Source organism: Typopeltis vanoorti, chromosome 26 (assembly GCF_054136105.1).
Source record: "Typopeltis vanoorti isolate ZY-2024b chromosome 26, IOZ_Tvanoo_1.0, whole genome shotgun sequence".
Classification (NCBI taxonomy): domain Eukaryota; kingdom Metazoa; phylum Arthropoda; class Arachnida; order Uropygi; family Thelyphonidae; genus Typopeltis; species Typopeltis vanoorti.
In genome coordinates, this window is record NC_143574.1 from 4,003,066 (window position 1) to 4,029,373 (window position 26,308).

The 26,308-nt window shown below is 35.7% G+C and overlaps 1 protein-coding gene across 1 annotated transcript in view; it reads left to right on the top strand.

The window, feature by feature from the left end:
* The window catches only part of Vav (Vav guanine nucleotide exchange factor), a 339,372-nt gene that overhangs the window by 281,489 nt on the left and 31,575 nt on the right, over positions 1-26,308 (top strand). The window contains exons 23-24 of the mRNA XM_090414835.1: positions 4,930-5,046; positions 19,588-19,681. Coding sequence (XP_090270961.1) covers positions 4,930-5,046; positions 19,588-19,681 — 211 coding nt within the window. The remainder of the gene's footprint in view (positions 1-4,929; positions 5,047-19,587; positions 19,682-26,308) is intronic.

A 26,308-nucleotide genomic window follows, 5' to 3' on the forward strand; every position in this document is an offset into this window, starting at 1 on the left:
GTTGGGGATCTGAATAGTAGAGTAGGAAATGATTGTGAGACATACAAAAATATTTTGGGAAAATTTGGAGAAAAGAGCAAAGCTAATAATAATGGCAAATATCTGTTGGATTTCTGCTCAGGACATGGACTGGTTATTACTAACACCATGTTCCAACATAAAAATGTGCACAAATTCACATGGAGAGAAGAGGCTAGGAATAAGAAAAGTCTCATTGACTATGTTATTGTTGATAGTGATGTTTTCTCCCTGGTGCAGGACACCAGAGTGTACAGAGGATTTGAAATTGGAAGTGATCACTATTTAGTCTTGAGCAGGATAAAATTGAATTTCATATTGAAAAGAATAACATGTAAGAAAGTTTTAAAGCGAATAAAAGTTGAGCAGCTCTCAGATGTAAACTGTAGACTAAAATACAGAAATATTATTGAAAAGAAAATGAAAGAGTTTGAGAACAGGAATCAAACCTTGGAGATTCAGTGGCAAACTCTGAAGGAAACATTGATTGATTCTGCCAGAGAGGCATGTGGTGAGGTTGTGTGCAAAGATAAAAAAATCAGAACTCCCTGCTGGACACAGGAAGTTAAAGAGGCAGTGAAGGAAAAGAAGAAAGCATATCAAAAGTTCCTGGCAAATAAGTCAGCTTTTACTCTTACAGAATACAGAGACAAATGTAAGAAAGCTAAACAGTGTGTAAAACTAGCTAAACAAAAGTCATGGGAGGACTTTGGCAAGAATATAGAAAATAAATATCAAGAAGGTGGCAAAATATTCTGGAGGTTGTTGAAGAAGCTTAGGAATGGAGGAAAGAGTGCTGTAAAAGGAATTAGAGATGATAAAGGTGAAATGAAAACAGGAGAAAAAGATATCCTTGAAGTATGGAGTAATTACTTTGAAAAACTGCTAAATGAAACAAGCAGTGATGACAGCACAGTGATAAAAAACACTGACCAGGCATGCAGTCAGGAATACATATCCATACTTGAAGTAGAAAAAGCCATCAAAGGCTTGAAATGTGGAAAGGCAGCAGGAGTAGATGATATTCGACCAGAAATGCTGAAGTATGGTGGTATAAGAGTCTTACAGTGGCTGCAATGCATAGTTCAGAAAGCATGGACTGAGGGACGAATTCCCGATGATTGGAGTAGAGCTCTCATAGTACCCATATATAAAAAGGGAAATAAAACTGAATGTGAGAATTACAGAGGTATTTCCCTACTGAGTGTTCCTGGCAAGATCTATGCAAGTATACTTGAGAAACGGTTGAGAAGAATTGTGGAAGAAAAGCTTGGTGAAGAACAAGCTGGATTCAGGCCAAATAGAGGCTGTCAGGATCAGATCTTCACTTTATGACAAATAGTCGAGAAAGCATGGGAATATAACAAAGATCTGTATTTAAGTTTTGTCGATTTGGAAAAGGCATATGACAAGGTGCCAAGAGAGAAGCTATTCAATACGCTGCAGTTATATGGTGTCAATGGGGCATTATATCAAGCAATACTTAGTCTTTATTTGAGTTGTAAGTCAGCAGTTAGAATTGAAGGAAGTACAGGAAGATGGTTTAATGTTAAATCTGGTGTGAGACAAGGATGTATATTATCCCCTCTGTTATTCATTATCTATATGGATCACATTATGAAGGAATGTGGTATTAAACCTGATATCAAAATTGGAGATGTTAATGTCAGCTCTTTGCTTTATGCGGATGATGTTATACTTCTAAATAAATCCGCTACAAGTCTGCAAGATTCTCTGACTAAATTGAATAGCTGTTGTAATAGATATGGTATGAAGGTCAGCAATAAAAAGACAAAGACAATGAAAATAGGCAGAATCATTGAAAATATCAACTGTGTTGTAAATGGAGAACCTGTGGAACAAGTAAAACATTTCAGCTACTCAGGCACGATTTTTACTGAAGATGGTAAACTAAATATAGAAATAGACAACAGAATCAGCAAAGCTGGTATCGTGGGAAGTCAATTGAATAAATTCATATGGAATAAGAAAGAAATTAGTCGGAACACTAAATTAGCTGTATACAAGACTGTGTTCAAACCAATTTTAACTTATGGATCTGAGAGCTGGGTCAGAAGTAAAACACTTGAGCAAAGACTAGAGACCGCAGATATGAGAGTCCTGAGAAAGATTAGAGGCGTGAACAGATGGCATCAATGGCAATATCATATTAAAAATGAGGATATTAGGAAAGAAATTGACATTGTCAGCATCCAGGAATGCGTTAGCAGAGCTAATCTCAGATGGTATGGTCACTTAAATAGAATGGGAGAGGAAAGATTAGCAAAACTAGTGTTCTCTGCCAGGTTGGCAGGAAAACGACCCAGAAGAAGACCAAGATATAGGTGGATTGATACGGTATAAAGTGCCTTAGACGATAGAAATATAAGATCTGATAATGTTGGAGTCTTGACAAGTAACAGACTGATTTGGAGGAAAATTGTAGATAGGAAGTTAGTAATGATGTAATTTTTTCATGTAGTACTGTCATATCCTGTACACCCCTTGAGGGTACATGGCAGGAATTTGATGATGATGATGATGAAGTGTTCTAAAAACTGTATTCATTCGGAATACTTTTTTTTTCTCCAAGAATTAAAGATAAAATGAAAATAACGTATTTATAATAAATTTAGTTTAATCCTTTACCCAAGTGTAGGCACAAAGTTTGTGCCTGAAGTAGTTCAGGACTGAGGCAACTTGAGGTAAAGGTGGACCAAGCTCTCATCACTCCTTGTCTCAGGATCCCCCATAATGCAAAGCGCATCTCCTTGTGGACATGTATAAAGCTATGCATTACGGGATGGGCCACTACGCAGACCGGTTTCGACCTTTATTGAGGTCTCGTCAGTGGGAGGCAGATCCAGAAGTGGTGATACTAAGGCAGAAGCAATGGAGAGGCCATATTTACTTATATGAGTTGCCAAAAGGTGTACCACCTTATTATTAATTTACTCTGGATTTAGAGAAAGATGTTGGAAGCTTATTTTCCACTTGGTTAGACTATAATATATTTAGTTTAATCCTTTACCCAAGTGTAGGCAAACAAAGTTTGCGCCTGAAGTAGTTCAGGACTGAGGCAACTCGTAGTAAAGGTGGACCAATCTCTCATCACTCCTTGTCTCAGTATCTCTCATAATGCAAAGCACATCTCCTTGCAGACGTGTATAAAGCTATGCATTATGGGAAGGGCCACTACCCAGGCCAGTTTTGACCTTTATTGAGGTCAGGTCTTGTCAGTGAGAGGCATACCCAGAAGTGATTTATTATAGTCTAACCAAGTGGAAAATAAACTTCCAACATCCTCCTCTAAATCCAGAGTAAATTAATAATAAGGTGGTACACCTTTTAGCAACTCGTACAAGTAAATATGACCTCTCCATTGCTTCTGCCTTAGTATTACCACTTCTGGGTCTGCCTCCCATTGATGAGACCTCAATAAAGGTCGAAACCAGTCTGGGTAGTGGCCCTTCCTGTAACATAGCTTTATACATGTCTGCAAGGAGATGTGCTTTGCATTATGGGAGATACTGCGACAAGGAGTGATGAGAGCTTGGTCCACCTTTATTACGAGTTGCCTCAGTCCTGAACTACTTCAGGCGCAAACTTTGTTTGCCTACATCTGGGTAAAGGATTAAACAAAATTTATTATAGTCTAACCAAGTGGAAAATAAACTTCCAACAAAAAATAATGTATTTATAGTTTACATCGACAAATAATTACAGCAAAAAATGCTAGAAGACATTTATTGAAGTAATTTTATAATTATTTGTCTCCAATCTTTCTTTAAATCCAGAGAAAATCAATAATAAGGAGGTACACCTTTTGTGCATTTTTGTAACATTTGTGCTGATGCCAATGCATACAGTCAAATTGACATGAAATTTGTAGCGCTGGTTGCATAACCCATGCGACAGCACACCCAGCTGAAATGGGCAGGCGATGCCACTGATCCACACCCATAGTGAAATGCAAACCTGCAGCCTGTTTTGTTTAGAGAATGGTTAGGGATCCCTAACCACTCAGCATACCAGACAAGCAAATCAGATGTGCTTTCAAAATCAAAGTAAATTATGATACACATATGATTTGATATATACAGAACTTCAGACCACAACACAACTTGCTTATATAATGCCATTAGAGATGATAGCACACTAAAATTAGATTAGGGAGTATGAACTGCATAGTGCTAAGACTCAGTGAAATAATCAAGTATCTGCTATTATTGTCATATGATGGATTATTATGACACTCAATCTGATTACTTTCTTATAATATATATATATATATATATATATAGAGAGAGAGAGAGAGAGAGATACAACATTTATTTAAAATATTGCTGACTTTCTGATACGTGACCTTAACAACTGGAAGAAAAGAGATATTCTCTCTTTATTGTTCTTTTCATATTTTACCATCTTGCATCAGGTGCAAATGTTTTAGTGAATCAAGAAACATTATTTGTACTGAAATGTCTTGTCCAGAGTCCTGCAATAGAAATGATAGCTTAACTCCCCATTCCATGTTATTTAGAAATTTCATTCTGGTGAGCTGCATTTACTACCAAATGCTGAATTCATTTGTGTGTGAGAGAGAGATTCATGTATTTACATATTTATTGCGAAAATGACATTTTCATGACTGCATCTCTTTAATTAGAAATGATATGCTTTTACAGTGGTTGAATTGAGTTCAGGCTAGCTGCTTTGAAAACAAAAGTCTTCTTATGATCAGTATACTCAGAACAAGTGAATTCATCATAAGAGATCTCTATCACAATATTGACATGCACCTTTTCTCATGCATATCCTTTTATTAAGTAAATATAATTTATAATTTAAATGTAAAATAAAAATGACTACACTTTTAACATATTCATTTTTCTGAAAACTTAATCTTCAAAGGTTTGCTGGTAATATGGATAGGGATGCTGCAACCAAAGAATTAGAACCGCTTCCCAGTGGTACTTTTCTCCTTCGGATTAGCCCCAAACAAAATGGTGGTTATGCAATTAGCATCAAGTAAGATTCACATCTTCTGATATTAATTTATGTAATATGAAAACAGTTGGCTTCTTATATTAGTTATACATGAATTTTTATGTGTCCATTAAATTTTTTTTTGTTCTGTTATTTTTGGAATTTAAAAAAAGTTTAATTTCAGAATTTAATGGTGTTCTATATAGAAGTTGAACTGAAGATGGTTAACTACTGTATGGAAATATGGAAAAAAAGAAACTTCAGACCCTATAATTCCACTTCTGTTGCATTCATTCATATTGCCTCATGACTAAAACAGATTTCTTTTTACCATACCAAACACATCCCGCTTGCCTGTATTGAGTAGATTTTGTCAGCTAGCAAAGAGCTGCAGACAGGAAAAATATAATATTTTTTTATTTAATTGAAAAAAACTTTCTAAACAATTTTTTAACTTTTAACAAAGCATAGAAAAATATCTGCGATATAAAAGGCCATTCCAGGCAAAAAATAGTAATGTAACGAATTATATTTTCCAAAAGATCAATCTTGTTTTTACTGTTTTTTGTAATCTTATTATTTATTGACTTCTCCTTCTTGGAATGTTCTCCATATGATGTTACAGCAACATTAATCAGTTTATGAAACTTGTTGACTAATTGGAGCATTGTTTAAAAAATGGTGGTGGTGGTGGTTGGAGGGAGTGTCTCGGGCAAGTGTGTGTGTGTGTATACAGACAAACACAAGTGAGATTGTTCTAAATGACAAACACAAAATCTTATATTCCAGCAATAACAATCATAGAAGAGAGGGAATAACTATAGTATTCAATACTAAATATGAGGATAATCTTCATGAATGGCAGGCAGTATTAAGTAGAGTGATATGGGAAAATATCAGAATGGGGTAATGGATGAGACTTATTTGTACTTATAGTCCCACAGAAGAGTTTTACCAAGGAATTTGAAGAAAAGCACAAAGCTAATAATAATGGTAAATACCTACAGGATTTCTGATCAGGACATAATTTAGTTATTACTAACACCATGTTTCAACATAAAAATATGCACAAATTCACATTGTGAGAAGATGCAAGAAATAAGAAAAGTTTCATTGACAATATTGTGGTTTATAGTGATGTTTTTCCACTAGTTCAGGACACAAGAGTACAGAGAGGATTTGAAATAGGAAGTGATCACTTTTTTGTTTCGAGCAGGATAAAATTGAATTTCATATTGAAAAGTAAGTAAGTTGTAAAATGAATCAAGGTTGAGCAGCTTTCAGAGGTGAACTGGACTCAAATAACGAACATCATTGAAGAAAAAAAAAAAAAAATGAAAAAATTTGAAAACAAGAATCAAACCGTGGAGATTAGTGGCAAATTCTGAAGAAAACATTGTTTGATTCAGCCAAGAGGCGTGTGGTGAGGTTGTCTGTAAGGATATAAAAATCAGAACTCCATCTTTAACTCAGGAAGTTAAAGACAGTGAACGAAAAGAAGAAAGCATATTGATAATTCCTGGCAAATAAGTCATCTTGTGCTCTTAGAGAATATAGAGAAAAATGTAAGAAAGTGAAGCACTGTATAAAACTAGCTAAATAGAAGTCATGAGAAGACTTTGGTAAGAACATGGAAAATAAATACTGAAGATAATGATATTCTAGATGTCTGGATTAGTTACATTGAAAGATTACTGAATGAAACAAGCAGTGTCAGCATGATGGTAGAAAACTCCCAACTGGAATATGTAGTTAGTAATACGTATCTATACTTGAAGTAGAAAAAGTCATCAAGCCTGAAATGTGGAAAGGTACCTGGAGTAGATGAAATTCAGCCAGAAATGCTCAAATATCGAGGTATAAAAGTTTTACAGTGGCTGCATTGCATAATTCAGAAGGCCTGGTCAGAGGATCAAATTCAAGAGGATTAGAGCAGCTTTTATAACACCCATCTATAAAAAGAAAAATAAAACTAAATATGAGAATTACAGAGATATTTCCCTACTGAGTGTTCCTGGTAAGATTTATGCAAGTATACACTAGAAATGGTTAAGAAAAATTGTGGAAAGGAAGCTTGACTAAGAACAAGCTGGATTCAGGCCAAATAGAGGTTGTCAGGATTAGATTTTCACTCTACGACAAATACTTGAGTAATCTTTGGAATATAACTATTTATATTTAAGTTTTGTTGATCTGGAAAAGACATATGACAAGGTGCCAAGAGGAAGGCTCTTCAAAACACTCCGATTATATGGTGTAAATGGGATTTAAATAACATGGTCTCTGTTTAAGCTGTAAGTCAGCAGTTAGAATTGAAGAAAGTGCAGGAAGATAGTTTAAGATAAATAAGGCATGTGACAAGGGTGCACATTTTCTCCACTGTTATTTGTTATCACCGTGGATCACATTATGAAGGAAAGTGGTGTATTAAATCTGATATCAAAATTTGTGATGTTAATCTTAGCTCTTTACTTTATTCTGATAATTATACTTCTAAATAAATCCAGTACAAGTCTGCAAGATTCCCTGTCTAAATTGAGTAACTGTTTCAATAGGTTTGGTATGAAAATCAGCAGTAAAAAGACAAAACGATGAAAATAGGCAGAAACATTGAAAACAGCAACTGTATCCTTAATAGTGAACTTATAGAACAAGTAAAACATTTCAGCTATTTAGGCACAAAATTTAGTGAAGATGATAAATTAAATATGGAAATAGACAACGGAATTAGTAAAGCTGGTATGGTAAGAAATCAGCTGAATAAATTTATATGGAATAAAAAAGAAATTAGTCAAAACACTAAATTAGCTGTGTATAAACAGTGTTCAAATGTTCAAACCACTTTTAACTTATGGATCCAAAAACTGAGTTAGAAATAAAACAATTGTTCAAAGACTAGAGACCTCTGTTTTGAGAATGCTGAGAAAGATTAGTTGAGTGAACAGATGGCATCAATGGCAATGTCGCATCAAAAATGAGGACATTAGGAAAGAACTTGTCATTGTTAGCATTCAGGAATGCATTAGTAGAGCTAATCTCAGGGGATATGATCACTTAAACAGAATAGAAAAGTAAAGATTAGCAAAAGAAGTGTTTTTTGCCAGGTTGGCAGAAAAAAGACCCAGAGGAAGACCAAGATGTAGGTGGATTGATACAATAAAAAGTGGCTTAAAAGATGGAAATATAAGATCTGATAATATTGGAGACTTAACAGATGAATTTGGAGGAAAACTATTAATTGGAAATTAGTAATGGTGTAACTTTTTCATGTAGTACTATCATAATTACCCTGTTCACTCCCTCAGAGGTTACATATCAGGAATTTGATGATGCTGATTTTTTTGTGTGGCAAGTAGGATTTTGCTTACTTCTCTGAGCCCTTTTGATGTGAAGTTGATATTGTTTTATTGCCCTTTTTTTTTTTTTTACATGCCTTTTCTGTTATTTCTTACGAATTATTGTTTTATCAGTACCACACATGGGAGATAGAAAAACCTGTAGCACATTATTGCTGTGTGTGGGTGTTACCTCTCACGCTCACATCACTAACATGGCTATAGAATGAATATGTTGGAAATTAGCCTATATAAAAGCTTTTTGCAAAGAAAATAGTGTTGATATTTCCAACTTCCCAGTAACTTCACTCTTGGTCTATTCATTGACACTAGCATACTATACTATTTAACCAACGTTTATTGGATTGACATTAAGAAAAGAATAACTTATTGGAGAAGTCTGTTAACAGTAAGCTCTTTTTTCATTTTTGATACCACCTCCAACCTATTAATGAAATGAGTATTCATTCAGTCAGTTGTTCACAAGAGACCGTGTGTGTGTGTGTGTGTGTGTGTGTGTGTGTGTGTGTGTGTGTGTGTGTGTGTGTGTACTTTCAGATGTGGTATGTTGCATTGAAAAAAGAAAAAAAAAAGATATGCATCCAATTTGTCCACTTTTTTAAACTGTGAAATTACTCATTAAATTTGCAGTGGTGTGCAGTGTATTGTTATAATTCTCAACTAATATTTGTTATTATAACTGGGTTTGTTTTTAAATCTTTCCTTCTGTGTGTGTATATGCATGTCTATATTTGGGTGTTGTTTACACACACGCAGAGTTTGGATATCTACAGGAGCACTCATATTCCAGCAAAGTGTAATTTCAGGAGTCAGTTAACTTAAGGTTTAGAGCATTGAGAGACTAAAGTTTTGAAGGTTGGATATAAGGAGATATCCAAATGTGTTCAGTCAAATCGAATGTCATTATCTTTGATTTTAGCACCTATCCGAGGGTGATCTGAAAAGTTCTCGGCCTAACAATGAAAAAACGAATTTATAATTTCAAAATTATTTTTATTTTCAACATAATCTCCCTTAAGACTAATACATTTATTCCAGCGATGCTCCAGCACCATTATCCCATCCCTGTAATGGATCCCAGTAAGATCTGCAAAATACCTCTTTACAGCTGCAGTCACCTCTTAATTCGAAGAAAAATGCTGACCAGCGAGGAAAAGTTTTAGTTTTGGGAAGAGATAGAAGTCAGAGGGAGCCAAATCTGAGAAATAGGGTGGATGTTTCAACAACTCATAGTGCAGATCCCTTAATTTCCCATTGCCAAAACACCTTTGTGGGCAGGTGCATTGTCCTGATGAAAGATCATTTTTTTTCTTCTGCAAACTGGGTCTTTTCTCACGAATTTTTTCATTTAGTCTGGTTAAAAGATCAGAATAATATTCCCCGGTTATTGTTTTACCCTTTTCAAGATAATTAATAAACAAAATGCCTTTAGCATCCCAAAACACTGATGCCTTGACCTTTCCTGCTGATGGAACCGACTTTGTCTTCTTTGGCACTGAACTACCGGCTTCTGTTCCACTGTTTTGACTGCTGTTTGGATTCTGGTGTGTAATGGTGAATCCAAGTCTCATCCATAGTAATAAATCTACTCACAAAATCATTTTATTCTCGTTAAAATGTTCCAAGCACTGTTCAGAGATTTTTATGCGAGTGCATTTTTGATCTGCTGTGAGCAAGCGTGGCACCCATATTGTGCAAAGCTTTTTCATTTGCAATTCTTCATGCAAAATATATCCTACACGTTCTTTTGAAATGCCTATAGTCTCAGCAATTTCACGCACTTTGACTCGCTGGTCATCCAATACGATATCGTGCACTTGATCAATGATTTCTGGTGTTGTTGCACTCTTTTGGACGTCCTTCATGTGGATCATCTTCAAGGCTAGTATGACCATGTTTAAACTCGGCAGTCCATTTCTTAATTGTCGAAAATGAAGGAGAAGAGTGCCCAAAAACTTTTATGAACTTTGAATGAATTTCTTTTGGCGTTAAACCTTCTTTTACAAAGAATTTTATAACCTTACGATACTCAGTTTTATCCATTTCAAGGGATACAGATAACACTTTTGCTTCAGACAGCTGTATAAAACAAACTACTTGATAGAATGACTTGCAATTTCACGTGGATGCTTATGACAGATGTACCAACTTAGAGAGAAAAAAAACCTTGCTGATAATAGTGTTGCCATCTATGGTCGAGGCCGATAGATGGCACAATAAGTGCTCAGAAGTATGACCAACCTCATACTTCTGTGCACTTATTTATATATGCAGAAGTGTGCTAAGCTCTAATTTATGTGAAATCAGTAATATAACAAAAATTGAGGATAATACTGACACCTGAGTAAAAGAAAATCATATCACCATAAAAAGTTGTCACTTTTTTTTAAGAATTACAATCATTTGGTTATAATTCTGCAGATGAAATGATTTAAAACGGGCACACAATAATATAAAATTAATTTTATTATCTAGATTTTGTAAAACTGACACATTATTATTATCACTTACTTATCCTCTTCCTGCTTCATGGCATATAAGGCCGAGATCCATTTCTTCCATATACTTTGTCTTGTATCACTAAGTCAGCTTTTCTCCAGCTCTCCCAACCAGCCATTATTGCTATTGGTAGATCGAGACTAATTTGGGGTGGTGTTCTTTACATTATGGGATACCAAAACAATTGATGTGAAGTCATCAGCCTCTATGTACAAGTAGCCTAGGTGGGAAGATATTCGATTTGCAAACTTTGTTTGCATAAAGATAAAGAAAAAATCTTTGATAAAGGATTAAATAAGAATATAATTTCTAGGCGAGTATCATTTATTATTATTATTGCATGGGGATTTCCCTGGAGTCGAAGGACACGTCACGGGAGATCCACACTATTCACACAATAACTATTATACCTCTTCTTGAACATTTTCACTGATAAAGCAACTACAACTGATCCCTTGTAATCCATTCCACTCAATCACCATTTAAAAAAAAAAAAAAAAAAAAAAAAAGCAAGTCCTAATGCCCTCTTTAATAATTTTCTTACTCAGGGATGATCTGTTGTTCTTCCTCCTGTTGTCAATAATAGAAACCTTTAGTTACTTAAATTATTTAATTACTTAAAAAAGAGTGATATTCTTTTCTGTATCCAACAAACCCATAATCCTTGTAGGGAAGCATTTCATGATATATAGTTTTGATATTTTTCTTCTTTTTTGCTTCTCTGTCCAACTGCAACAAATCTCACTGGCTCAGCAAATTTTTGTGAAGATCCCAGATACCAAATTTGAGTAACATATGTCCAGTCAGCAACCTGGAATAATTTGCCTATGGATAGAAAGACAGAATAACTCTTACAGGTGCATTCATGTTTTGACATGAACATGCATATAAAATACTAATATCATAGGCTAGATGGTCCTACGAAGAGTGTGTATGGATACACATGCATCCCTCTCTACTCTTGGGACATTGCCAAGCTAGTTTGCTAACTCATGATTCATCCAATATTTTTAGCCTTCTTTTATATGTGTTCGTGCATGCGTAGACACACACACAGAACATACCATTTAGCACAGTGTTTTGTATTTAATAACTACATATGGTTTTTCTGGTAACATTGAAAAACTGAAGAAAAAGACAGCCAAATGGCAGGAGCCATCTCTCTCTCTCTGTGTGTGTGTGTGTGTGTGTTGTGGAAGAGCAGGGGAGGGATATGTTGAAAATATGAATTTGCTGTTATTTATTTATACCCTTATATGGTATGACCTTAGTCATTTAATTACAAATTACTAAGCTTACATTGAACCAGGAAGTAACTGCTATTCTGCAAAGACAATAAATTTCTTTTTATTTATTTATTTATTTCAATATTTTTATCTAAAAAAAATGTACTTTGCATATTTACAAATCCTTATGTTTACAAATCCTTTGCATATTTACATGTCCCTTATTTCGCAGTTTGTTTTCCTTTTCACTGCAATAAGCAATAGCACAGGTCTCTACCTCCATTACCCATTTTGTAGCTTTTCTCATTTAGCAGAGTACAGGTGAAAGTCATTTTCATTTCAAAAACAAACATTGTAAGATGTTTGTTTTTGAAATGAGTTGAAAAAAAGTTCAACTTCTCTACAAGTATCTCCTTCATTTGTAATAATGCTATACTATCCAATTGAGCAGCAGATATAATAAGCAGAAACAGTTCAAACTATTTATTCAGCAATATAAAGCTCTAGTTTTTTAATTTTGTGCACTTTTCTTCCCTTTGTTCTCACAATTTACTTCTTTAAAATGGGGGGAGAAAAATTGAATTCACTATCAAGTTATTTGATCATGGTAGCCTCCAATGAATGTAATAAAGAAGTTTTATTTTCATCCCTGCCAAAAGTTAGTTTGCATGAAGATACTCTCATAGATAGGATTTGCTGCTGTTTCTGAAATATGAATTATTTCCAATCTATGACAACAGGCACTGTTTATCTCTCACACTCTGTTATAAACTTATTATTATTATTATTGTTCCGGGCAACTCCAAGGAGTCGATAGACTCATCGAGGGAGGCCCTAACATCATGTCAAGAACAACTATTCAACATTCACACAGTATCTATCATACCTTGCCTTGAACTCATTCACAGTCGTAGCACCCACAACAGACTCTGGAAGCTTATTCCACTCATTCACTACTCTCCAAGTAAAAACCCTAGCTCTAACACTCTTGTCAACCACGCTCTTGCCCAGCTTCCATTCATGGCCCCTAGTCCTCCCACCACCAGTCATATTTTCAAAAATATCTTCTTGATCAATCTTATAGAAACCCTTCAGTAATTTGAATGTCTCAATCATATCACCCCTCCTTCGCCTATTGACCAATTTGTGCAACCCACAAATCTTCAACCTATTCTCATAAGGTTCATTCCACAGACCTACTATCATTTTGGTCACTCGTCTCTGGATCCTCTCCACTTCCTCCCCATCACGAAGAAACCCTGGTGCCCATAACTGGGCACAGTAGTCCAGATGGGGTCTTATCAAGGCTCGATACAGAGGAACAACAACTTGTTTGTCTCTGCATGTTAAAGTATTTTTCAGAAGCCAAGTGATTTGGTGAGCTGTTTTAGTCACTTTTGTAATGTGTCCCCTAAACTTCAATTCCCTATCCACCAACACTCCCAAATCCCTGGCCTCATCAATCTCCTGGAGTAAGGTTCCACCAATGCGATATACTGCTGCTATTCTTTTCACCCCAAAGTGCATAACCTTACACTTTGGCACATTAAATTGACATCCATTTTTCCTAGCCCAGTCCTCCAAACTATCCAAATCATCCTGTAAAATTTTGACATCCTGTGCACTCATAATTGCTCTACCCAACTTTGCATCATCAGCAAACAAGTGAACACTTCCTCTCAAATCCTTTCCTATATCATTGATGAACAAATTGAAAAGCAGTGGTCCAAGAACAGAGCCCTGTGGCACTCCACTTGTCACAAGCCGTCTTTTAGACTCCACTCCTGAATAAACCACTCTCTGGTATCTCTCCTTCAACCATCCTCCTATCATCTCGCCAACCCTATATCTATCCCCATCTGCTCCAGTTTACTGATTAGGGTTCTATGTAGTATCCTATCAAAAGCCTTGGCAAGGTCCAGTAGTATTACTGTAAACCCATTACCCCTATCCAGTTCAGCCGTCACTGTGTTATAAAACGTGAGCAAGTTACTGAGGCATGATCTACCCTTCACAAAACCATGTTGTCCCCCATACAATATCCCATTTTCATCTATCCAATCCTGTATTCCTTTCTTGACTAATTTCTCTAAGACCTTGACATTGATTCCTGATATGCTAATTGGTCGGTAATTTACAACAGCAGTCTTGGAACCACCTTTATGCAGTGGAACTATTTTCCCCTCTTTCCACCCCCTCGGGACTACCCCAGACCCGAGACTCAAATTAAACAAAATGATCAAGGGTACTGACAATTCTTTAGCTGCTGCTCGTACAACACGAGCTGGTATACCATCCAATCCCACAGATGTATCGACATTGAGGTTATGCAATAGACTACTCACCTCCACTTCATTCACCACAATTCCCGTATAATCTACTGGTACATTCGTTTCTGCAATATTACCACCTGGATGATATATTCTTGCAAAGTGCTGACTTAGTAACTCAACTATATCAACTGATTCAGTTACCTCCCTATCATCGGCATTCTTTAAAATCATTCTGCCATGTACATTTTTCATTTTACTTGCTACATATCTAAAAAACTGTTTAGGATTCTCTTTAGCCTGCATGCCCAATGTTCTTTCGTAATCCTTTTTTGCTTTTCTTACCACACTCGTTACCCTTCTGGCCTGCGCTTTATACTGTTCGTGTGCCTGCCGGTCACCTTTCTCCTTAAATTCCCCCCATAGTTGTTTCTTTTTTTGCAGCTCAAGCTTAATGGTGTTATTCATCCATTTAACCCCTAGTTGATTTATTATTCGGACTCTAGGTATACAGTCAGCCATTGCTTCATGCACACACTTCTTAACTACCTCCCATGCACTATCGACTTCTAGTCCTTGCAGTTGTACATGCCATGGCACTGAACTAATCAAACTCCTAAGCTTGTCATACTTTCCAGCCAGATAATTCCACATGTACTCTGTCTTAATTGAAAATTCTACACCTTTAGCCACCTTCCAAGTCAAGACCCTATGATCACTCTCACCGATTGGTGGCAATGTGGTCATATTTGTTACAGCCAAATCCTCAGATGTAATTACTAGGTCAATCACTCTCTGACCCCTAGTATTTTCCATTACATGCTGTCGCAGATAGGATAGTTATCCCTTAATAACCGCATAAAATCCAATTCCTTCCTCCCATGTGTCCTCTCCTCACTCCAATCAATGCGACCATAGTTGAAATCTCCCAGAATAATCACCCTCCTTCCACTCATTTCTTCTATTTGCTTGTGCATACTGTCACCACCATCTTTTCCATCACCTGGTCTATAGCAGCACCCAATTGTATATTTAGTTCTGCTAGCCACAATCTCACACCAAATATCCTCAAATGTGCTCTTTTCTCTATCCTGCAATTCAACTTCTATTCTCCTTGGCTGCAGCTCATCAGCTATCATCCACAATACTTCTCTCCCCATTTTATTCTCCCTGTCATTCCTGAACACACTATACCCATCACATTCAATCCCACTAGCTATATCATCTACAGTCAGCCATGTTTCACTAATACCAATAACCTGTGGTCTGGAAGTGCCAACCATGGCCAAAAACTCTTCCTTCTTGTTCCTAATACTCCTAGCATTAGTGTACATGAATTTAAGACCCCCATTAGCCCCAACCCTACCTTGATGTCTTATATTAACTATCCTACTCTGATTTGTTGTCCTTATTTGGTCAAACTTAGGCCTATCCTACATCTGCAGATTCATTTTGAAATAGTCAGATATTCGCAAACAACATTTTATTTGGCATAAAATTCAAAGATACCATTAAAGGGGAAAAAAATAAAAACTTAACAAGAAGAATGATTTTCATTTGTTTCACTGCCACCTGTAATATAAAATAAGACAACTTTATATTCTTCTTATTCTCCAAACATCATCTTTGTCTCTTAAGATATGCACTTGTAGTATTGATGTAAGTAGTGTAGTATTGATGTAAGCTTGTTTTCAAAATTCACATCAATTAGCTTAGTGTAACATGTAATTCTTGACCATTTTACATGATGAAAAGGTTTCTTACTAGTGTTATTTAAAAAATCATGCAAAGACCTGTCAGAGACTGGATCATGTGCTGACCCTTTTCTGTTGTTTTTGTAAACTTCATTATTTGTCTTACCTATTGAATTATTTTTAAGGATAATTTATATAAATTCTTCTATTGATGACTTCTTCTCTCCTGAAATTTCCCTGATTCTATGAAAATCCTTTTCTATATTAGTCATAATAACTCCTGACCAACTTAAATGTCTATTATGTCATTATATTCCTTCCACTCCTCTTATCAACTAGAGTTTGCAGACTGCATTTTTGCAATGCACTATTGAATTATTTTTAAGGATAATTTATATAAATTCACTCTTCACTATGCACAACAAATGAAAGGAAATGCAAACTACACTTTTTTAGTTTTCTGAAATGGTGGAAAACCAAAGCAAAGGCCAAGGAAGCAGAAAGTATTAAAAATTGGAGAAAATAGTTATGTTGTGTCATTAACTAAAATCAATTAAGACCTGCTTTCTAAGGCAAATGGCTCAAAGGAATTTAAGCAGGATATGCTTTGAAGATGAAGTTGCATTTTGTATGCTATGGTGGAAAAAGAAATAAATAATAAAAATACTGAACTTTGACACCCACTTCAGTACATGTGCTATGAGATATTCTGTTCGACTGCATGCACATTAATAGAAAAGCATGTGTAGAGTCTATGCTATTACATTTAGCTGTAGCAATGGTATTGACATGTTTGTGAGCAGTTTGTTTGTCATTTCCATAAGGTGTACCCCAAGCAATAGTGTCATCACTGCCTTAATCTAGAGATTTAAACATACCAAGAGTGTTCTGCCACAATGCAAGGAGCAATCAGGAAGACCATGCACTGTTAAAACAAATGAGAATCACGTGCATGTGTTGGAGCAAGTGTTATAGTCTCTGAAATGCAATCAATGATGAACAGCAGTAAAACTTGGGGTACAAGGCAGTCACTACAAAGAATCCTCAAGGAGCTGGGTGCCTTTTCATATATCATTCAGGTGGGTCATTGTTTAACAGCAATGGATTACAGAGCATTCCCACCGTGCAGTGTGGATATTGGCCAGCACGCATGTGGCCAATATCTACGAAGATCTGTCCTTCCTCTATAGTGTTCGCTTCTCGGATGAAGCACATTTCCATCTAAGTGGTCACATAAGCAGATGAACTAACAGGTTTCTTGGTTTCTCAAGACCTGAATTTGTCCAAGAGAATCCTCTTCACAGCGAGAAGGTCACCACTACAAAAAGCATTCCATTTCATGCACAGGTATTCCAACAGGACAGAGCAACCTGTCACACATCACGTGGTTCAAGAGCCTATTTATCAGAATATTCCCCAAGGAGGCTCATTTCAAGGTTCACCGAATTCCCATACTCCTTTCATGTTTTCCTGATCTCACATCGCTTGATGCCTTCATTTGGGATATGTTGAAGGAATGGATATTCCACCATGACTCATCTTCAAACCTTGATGAACTAAGGGATAAAATTACACAATATGTCCAGTGGATGTCCCTACCCTTGTTCTTCAAGATGACAGAGTTTGCATGTGCTGCGAAACCTGTCTTGAAAGATAAGGTGCCCATTTTGAGCATGTAATCTACAGCCATTAATGCTTTATTCTGCCAAGATTTCGATAGTTGTAGATGTGCATATCATGTGTATAAACATATATTGCTTTGTTAATAAACCAGTTTACTCCAGAACATATATTGTTGTACTTATTACTTTTTTTGAGCTATACTGTATATGTAAAAATATCCTGGGCTGCTGACAGAAACTCTAGATTACTACAAGATTTTTGAGGCCTTTTTTAAAGTGGAGACATTTAGATTTCATGAATATTCAGTTTTCACGAAAAAAATGCTGTGACTTAGACTTTGCCAGAAATGACCCGAATAACACCTCTAGCTGTTTCCCAAAGAAAAGTGGATTCTAAAATATTTAATCACCTGAAATGCCTTTTTAATATGGTCTATTATAAAGCTAAATTCAATTAGCCATTTACTGACTTCAAAAACTTCATAGGCTCTGTAGTAGAACAGTACCAAAATGGCATGAAATGTAAAGAATTTGTGTCACTTATTGTTGATGCACAGACCCGTCAGAAGTCTTCTTCTTCTAGATACTTCTACAAATAGTTCAAATGAGGAGAAACTCATCCATTATAGATAAAAAAAAAAATCAGAAAAGGCATTTATTTACATAATTCTTCTCCAAAACTCAGTTGCTATGTATTTTGATAGATTAGAGAATGAAATGAACAAATTTCTTATCAAAAGACTGGTAATTGGCTAGCAGGCATTGAAAAAGAAATAGTACGTAGCATGTTGGCAGAAAAAATATTTAACTAGTGAAAAAATTAAATAGAAATATGCCAGATCTTATATAACAATTAAATTATAGCCGTTGCTGAAATGAAATGGTGATGTGCATCTCTACACACACACACATACTCATACCATGGGCGAGTATTTTTTGTGACCAGTAGATTTAAGTGTTATTGCTGGATCCCTGGTCTAAAGGATTACCCTGAACATTTAGTGTTTTATTTTTTGTCATTTTTTAGCTATTTGAAGAGAGTATCAGATTTTGTCGTGTTTTCTCTTCAGCCTTATGGCTGGTGGGATAGCAGTATGCTACTATACTAGGGAGATGATTATGAAGCAAGGTGGTTTTCCGTTGCCTTCCTTGCCATAAATATTTATGACTCTAGCCATGTGTGTTCATGGGACCGGTTTGCCTGCTTTGAGGGATGAAGAACTCGAGTTACCAGGAGGAAAAAACCCTTCACCTTCGTATGAGACCGGTTAATTCACTTTTAGTCAAAAGAGACCAGATAAAGGCTCTTCACATCATGGACGGGAATTGAACCCAGATCTTTCCAACCGAAGGGCTTTGAAGAGTGTGTTTAGAGTTTTCATAGTTCATAGGTAAAATCGTGAAAAGTTAGCTAAAAAATAAAAATAATTCTGTAGAATTTACACGTTTTTAATTCTTAGTTGGCCAATACGAGTATGTGATTTGTACTTGTTTTTAAAGTTAGACATTGCATGACTCGCATGATTCTTTCAGCTCTGGATATATGTTGTATAATTTACATGTTGGAAATGTGAATAACGTGGCTGAAATATTAAAGATTTTATAAACTTTATTCTTCATCATAAATATTCAATTAAGAAAACTTTTCCTTTTATAAAATATGTACAGATATATATATTGCTTACAAGAGAAATATTTTGTGCATCGTGTCAGGTTTTGCTTGGTTTGAAAAACATGATATAAAAATTCCCATTAAATATACATAACAGATCTGAATTTCAGAATTTTTTTTTTAGAATTTTAATCCACTGTATTTCAGAACATTCATAGTACTTCACTTCAGCATAATATAGCTCTGTTGTTCTCTTTGCATTAAGATCATTCACTTTAATTTATAATTTTGCATTATATTTCAGCTATAATAATCAAGTAAAGCATATGCGAGTTTATACATCTAGTGATGGTCAGTTGTATTATTTATCAGAGACTAAATATTTCAAAAGCATAGTGGTAAGTATAATGATCAGTTTTTTTCTGTGCATGTATGAAAGATTTTATTATGTAATATTTACATTAAAAATAAAAGTTACTTCCATAATTGTGATATAGCAAACTTTATTGAAATGAAAGAAATAGCTTATTATAGAAAGTTTATTGTAGTGAATTTCCTTTATTATAGTATTAGTGCTATGGGACTTTGGCCAGCACTTCTTTTTGTATTTCATTTGAGTAAATTTGCCATTTTATTGTTGCTATAATGAGAATTGACTGTGGTATGCCACTTATTGGTCGTGTGATCCCAATCGATTTGGTGTTGACGCTCTTCAAGATTAGAATTGGCGGAGAAAAGAATGGAGATCCTGTGAAATCTTCATTTAAATAATGTGAACAGTGCATCTTAAGCTTCCTTTCCTTCTTTACTTACCCCAGCATTGAAATGTATTAACTAGATGTTTTCTTGTTAGTGAAAACTCTTTAGATAGGAAGAAAAGTATGGAAAAAGAGGAAGAATGGAAAGGGACAGTAACATCATCGGGAGGTTTCCTCTGTCATGCCATATATAGGTACCCTGTGTGGAGGGGATATTTCGTGACTTGCCAAGTCATTTGATAGAATTCCACATTAGAAATTGTTATTCAAACTGAAAGAAATGTATTTGCAAATAAACTATGATGTGAGTTGGAGATTGACTGACCGACAGGTATTAGAAAGTGATGTATAGTGGTGCTGAGTCTATGAAGAGAAGGATGATCAGTAGTGTATTACAAGGTTCTATACTTGGGCCATTTTTGTTCAACATGCATATTAATGATATTTTTGGGGGAGGGGGAGGATTTTCAGTTATTTGCTGCTGATGCTAATTTAGGGAGAGTGATAAAGAATGTGATGATATAGAATCTTGCAGGATGATTTGAACAGATTGCTATATGGACAGGTTGCAATGTCAGTTTAATGTTGCGTACTAATAATGTTATGCATTTTGAACAGAGTACAGGCAGGGTATCGTATTAAGGAGAAGTAGTTACAGACTTAGGGATTATTGTAATGAAGGAAGTAAAATTTAGATGTGACATTGCTATGGTAGTTAAATCATAATTTCGGATAGCAGTGCTTTGTGAAAGGAATAACAAAGTTATTTTCCTACTTTATAAGACTGATCACATCTAGATTAGTCTTGTAAAGCGGGAGAGTAATTCAGATGTGAAAAAGATCGCAGATTACTGTGCATAGATACGGTCACCTGGGTTCCAAGAAGAGGAGGGGGATAGATGAAAATCCTCAGGTGCACAATTCCATAGGCCTGGTTATTTGTCACTGAATATTTTCTATAACCACATTCTCTCAGATTGAGAGAATGTGGTTATAGAAAATATTCAGAAATATGTGATTTTCAGAGTTTAAGGAACAGATAGAGGAGATATGATAGAAACATGCAATTTAGTAAGGGGATCTTAATAGTATTGATGCAGATATTTTGCAGCTGATAAAGGTTTAAGATTTCTCCCAACCACCATAGCTGATAAAATACGTTTAGAAACCTTGACCATTTTAAATTTAAATTATACGAAAACAGTAACTAGCAACCTAACAAAATCTGAATTGGCAGCTTTGAAATTGCTGGACATTGTAATCACTAGAGCTTACAAAGGCAGTGCCACAGTTATTTTAAACTGAACAACATATTTAGAAAAAATGAATCTAATAGTCTCAGACAACAGCACCTATCAACTTGTTAACTATAACCCACCCAACCAATCAAATAAAAAAGAAAATGGAAAAGCTACTTAAATCAGTCACTTCTTGGCTTGAAGACACAGTTAAAAAATTAATTCCGCACTATGCTCATTCCCTGAGAATTTATGGTTTACCAAAGATTTGCAAACAGAATGTACCACTCCGGCCATTAGCTGAAGGTATAGACAGCCCCAATTATCACCTAGCATCAACACTCAAGGAGTTGGTAGGTCATTCCCCCTTCTTACATTAAACACAATACTTTTTAAACAAAATCAGACATCGCACTGAAAAAAGGTGATTTATTAGTCAGTTTTGATGTCTCTGCCCTCTCCACAAATGTCCCAATCAGCAATCCTTCTATTCCGGACAAATTCCCTCCTGATATCACAGCACTCTTTGCACATGTATTAATGTTCTGGCTAGTTTATGAGGCAAAACGCACTTTCTACCTACAAAAAGAAGGCATAGCTATGGGCTCACCATTATTCCCTACCACCAATTGCTAACTCTTATATAGAATATCTTGAGTGATGTGCTCTAGATTCTTCTCCTTTAAAACTCAGTCTGGCTTAGATATGTTGATGATGTTTTCGCTATCTGGTCTGGCTGCCAAATATTATACACTTTCCTCAGCCACCTAAACAAACAACACAAACGGTTCACAATTGAGATAGAAAAGCAGGACACACTTCCTTTACTAGATACACTTGTTACATGTTGGAAGTTTTTTCACTTGGTTAGACTATAAATTATATATTTAGTTTAATCCTTTAATCAAGTGTAAGCAAACAAAGTTTGCACCTGAAGCATCTTCAGGACTGGGGCAACTCTTGCAAAGGTGGACTAACTTCGCATCATTTACCTTAGTATCCCATAATACAAGCACATTTCCTTTTGACATGTATACATCATCATCATAAAATTCCTGCCATGTACCCTCAAGGGGTGTGCAGGATATGACAGTACTACATGAAAAAAATTACGTCATTACTAACTTCTTATCTATAATTTTCCTCCAAATCAGTCTGTTACTTGTCAAGACTACAACATTATCAGATCTTATATTTCTATTGTCTAAGGCACTTTGTACCGTATCAATCCATCTATATGTTGGTCTTCCTCTGGGTCGTTTTGCTGCCAACCTGGCAGAGAACACTTGTTTTGCTAATCTTTCTTCGCCCATTCTGTTTAAGTGACCATACCACCTGAGATTAGCTCTGCTAACGCATTCCTGGATGTTGACAATGTTGAGTTCTTTCCTAATATCCTCATTTTTAATATGATATTGCCATTGATGCCATCTGTTCACACCTCTAATCTTTCTCAGGACTCTCATATCTGCGGTCTCTAGTCTTTGGTCAAGTGTTTTACTTCTGACCCAGCTCTCAGATCCATAAGTTAAAACTGGTTTGAACACTGTCTTGTATACAGCTAATTTAGTGTTTCGACTAATTTCTCTCTTATTCCATATGAATTTATTCAATTGACTTCCCACCATACTAGCTTTCCTGATTCTGTTGTCTATTTCTATATTTAATTTACCATCTTCAGTAAAAATCGTGCCTAAATAGCTGAAATGTTTCACTTGTTCCACAGGTTCTCCATTCACAACACATTTGACATTTTCAGTGATTCTGCCTATTTTCATTGTCTTTGTCTTTTTATTGCCGACCTTCATACCATATCTATTACAACAGCTATTCAATTTAGTCAGAGAATCTTGCAGACTTGTAGCAGATTTATTTAGAAGTATAAAATCATCTACATAAAGCAAAGAGCTGACATTAACATCTCCAATTTTGATATCATGTTTAATACCACTTTCCTTCATAATGTGATCCATATAGATAATGAATAACAGAGGGGATAATGTACATCCTTGTCCACCAGATTTAACATTAAACCATCTTCCTGTACTTCCTTCAATTCTAACTGCTGACTTACAACTTAAATAAAGACTAAGTATTGCTTGATATAATGCCCCATTGACACCATATAACTGTAGCATTCTCTCTTGGCACCTTGTCATATGCCTTTTCCAAATCGACAAAACTTAAATACTGATCTCTGTTATATTCCCATGCTTTCTCGACTATTTGTCGTAAAGTGAAGATCTGATCCTGACGGCCTCTATTTGGCCTGAATCCAGCTTGTTCTTCACCAAACTTTTCTTCCACAATTCTTCTCAACCGTTTCTCAAGTATACTTGCATAGATCTTCCCAGGAACACTCAGTAGGGAAATACCTCTGTAATTCTCACATGCAGTTTTATTTCCCTTTTTATATATGGGTACTATGAGAGCTCTACTCTAATCATCGGGAATTCGTCCCTCTGTCCAGACTTTCTGAACTATGCAGTGCAGCCACTGTAAGACTCTTATACCACCATACTTCAGCATTTCTGGTCGAATATCATCTACCCCTGCTGCCTTTCCACATTTAAAGCCTTTGATGGCTTTTTCTACTTCAAGTATGGATATGTATTCCTGACGGCATGCCTGGTCAGTGTTTTTTACCACTGTGCTATCACTGCTTCTTTCATTTAGCAGTTTTTCAAAGTAATTACTCCGTACTTCAAGGATATCTCTTTTTCTCCAGTTTTCATGTCACCTTTATCATCTCTAATTCCTTTTACAGCACTCTTTCCTCCATTCCTAAGCTTCTTCAACAACCTCCAGAATATTTTGCCACCTTCTTGATATTTATTTTCTATATTCTTGCCAAAGTCCTCCCATGACTTTTGTTTAGCTAGTTTTACAGTGTTTATCACTGTGTAAAACTAGCTAAACAAAATTACATTTGTTTATTACATTTGTCTCTGTATTCTCTAAGAGCACAAGCTGACTTATTTGACAGGAACTTTTGATATACTTTCTTCTTTTCCTTCACTGCCTTTTTAACTTCCTGTGTCCACCAGGGAATTCTGATTTTTTTATCCTTGCAGATAACCTTGCCACATGCCTCTCTGGTAGAATCAATCAATGTTTTCTTCAGAGTTTGCCACTGAATTTCCAAGGTTTGATTCCTGTTCTCAAACACTTTCATTTTTTCTTAATTAATCTTTGTGTATTTTAGTCTACAGTTAACATCTGAAAGCTGTTCAACTTTTATTCACTTTAAAACTTTTTTACATGTTATTCTTTTCGATATGAAATTCAATTTTATCCTGCTCAAGACTAAATTGTGATCACTTCCAATTTCAAATCCTTTGTACACTCTGTTGTCCTGCACCAGGGAGAAAACATCACTATCAACAATAACATAGTCATGAGACTTTTATTATTCCTTGCCTCTTCTCTCCATGTGAATTTGCGCACATTTTTATGTTGGAACATGGTGTTAGTAATAACCAGTCCATGTCCTGAGCAGAAATCCAACAGATATTTAGCATTGTAATTAAAATAAAAAGCCAAAAGGCTTGTTTTCTGGCAATTGAATAGATATTAAATGGATAAGAATCCTGTATTGTTATATAGCCAGTAAGTGAAACTCAAGATCGATAACTACGATCTATGAGTTTCAATGCCGAAAAACTATTGGTGAAGGCAATTCAAAGCAAAGGTGGAGCAAGATCCCTCACTATTCTTGATGTTCTCTCATAATATAAAACACAGCTCCTAGGAGATGTAATACTGTCATTACATTATGAGGGGAGGTCAAGAATAGTGAGGGAGCTTGCTCCACTTTTGCTTTGAATTGCCTTCGCCGATAGTTTTTCAGTATCGAAACTCATAGATCGTAGTTATCGATCTTGAGTTTCACTTACTGGCTATATAACAATATAGGATTCTTATCCATTTAATATCTATTCAATTGCCAGAAGCTAGCCTTTTGGCTTTTTATTTTAATTACAAAATACAAGCACACCTTTATGGCATTCGTATAGTGAAGGTATGTAAGTTCTTTTCACTAATCTTTGATATTTTCCAGGTCTACCTACTCACTGATGAGACATTAAAAAAGGTTGAAACCGGTCTGGGTAGTGACCTCCCCTCATAATGTAATGACAGTATTACATCTCCTAGGAGCTGTGTTTTATATTATGAGAGAATATCAAGAATAGTGAGGGAGCTTGCTCCACCTTTGCTTCAAATTGCCTTCGCCGATAGTTTTTCGGCATTGAAACTCATAGATCATAGTTATCGATCTTGAGTTTCACTTACTGGCTATATAACAATATAGGATTCTTATCCATTTAATAGATATTTGCCATTAGCTTTGCTCTTTTCTTCAAATTTTCCCAAAAAATATTTTTGTATGTCTGACAATCATTTCCTACTCTGCTATTTATATCCCCAACAAGGACCAACTTTTCCTTGTGTCAGTTGCTTTTTCTAAAGCCTCAAATTCCTCCACCTCTACCTTAGTAGAACCTTCTGTGGGACCATAGGCACAAATAAGTCTCATTGTCCAGTTCCCCATTCTCATATTTGCCCACATTACTCTACTTGAGACTGGCTGCCATTCAAGAAGATGAGCCTCATATTTTGTGTTGAATACTATGGCTACTCCTTCTTTTCCTCGATTGTCATTGCCTGAATATACATTTTGTATTTATTTCTCAGAAAGATCTCACCAGTTTTTGTCTTTTTTGTTTCAATCACCCCTATTATGTCGATCTGGTACTTATCTAATTCCTCAGCTAGCTCCATTTCTTTACCATTCAGGCTTCTTACGTTGATAGTGCCGATCTTTAACTCTGGTGGTGTAGAGTTGGGGTTTGTTTTCAGTTTGTTCCAGTAGCTGACTATTCGCTGTTCGCCCTTTCGTGGCGAAAACAACGGGGGGCCTTGTTTAACCGGGCGACGCCCCAGCCGGCATGAAATTTTGTCATGTTGTACCATCATTTTTTATTCTGGTTTAACCAATAAGAATACAATTTGGTCGGCTAAATCCCAA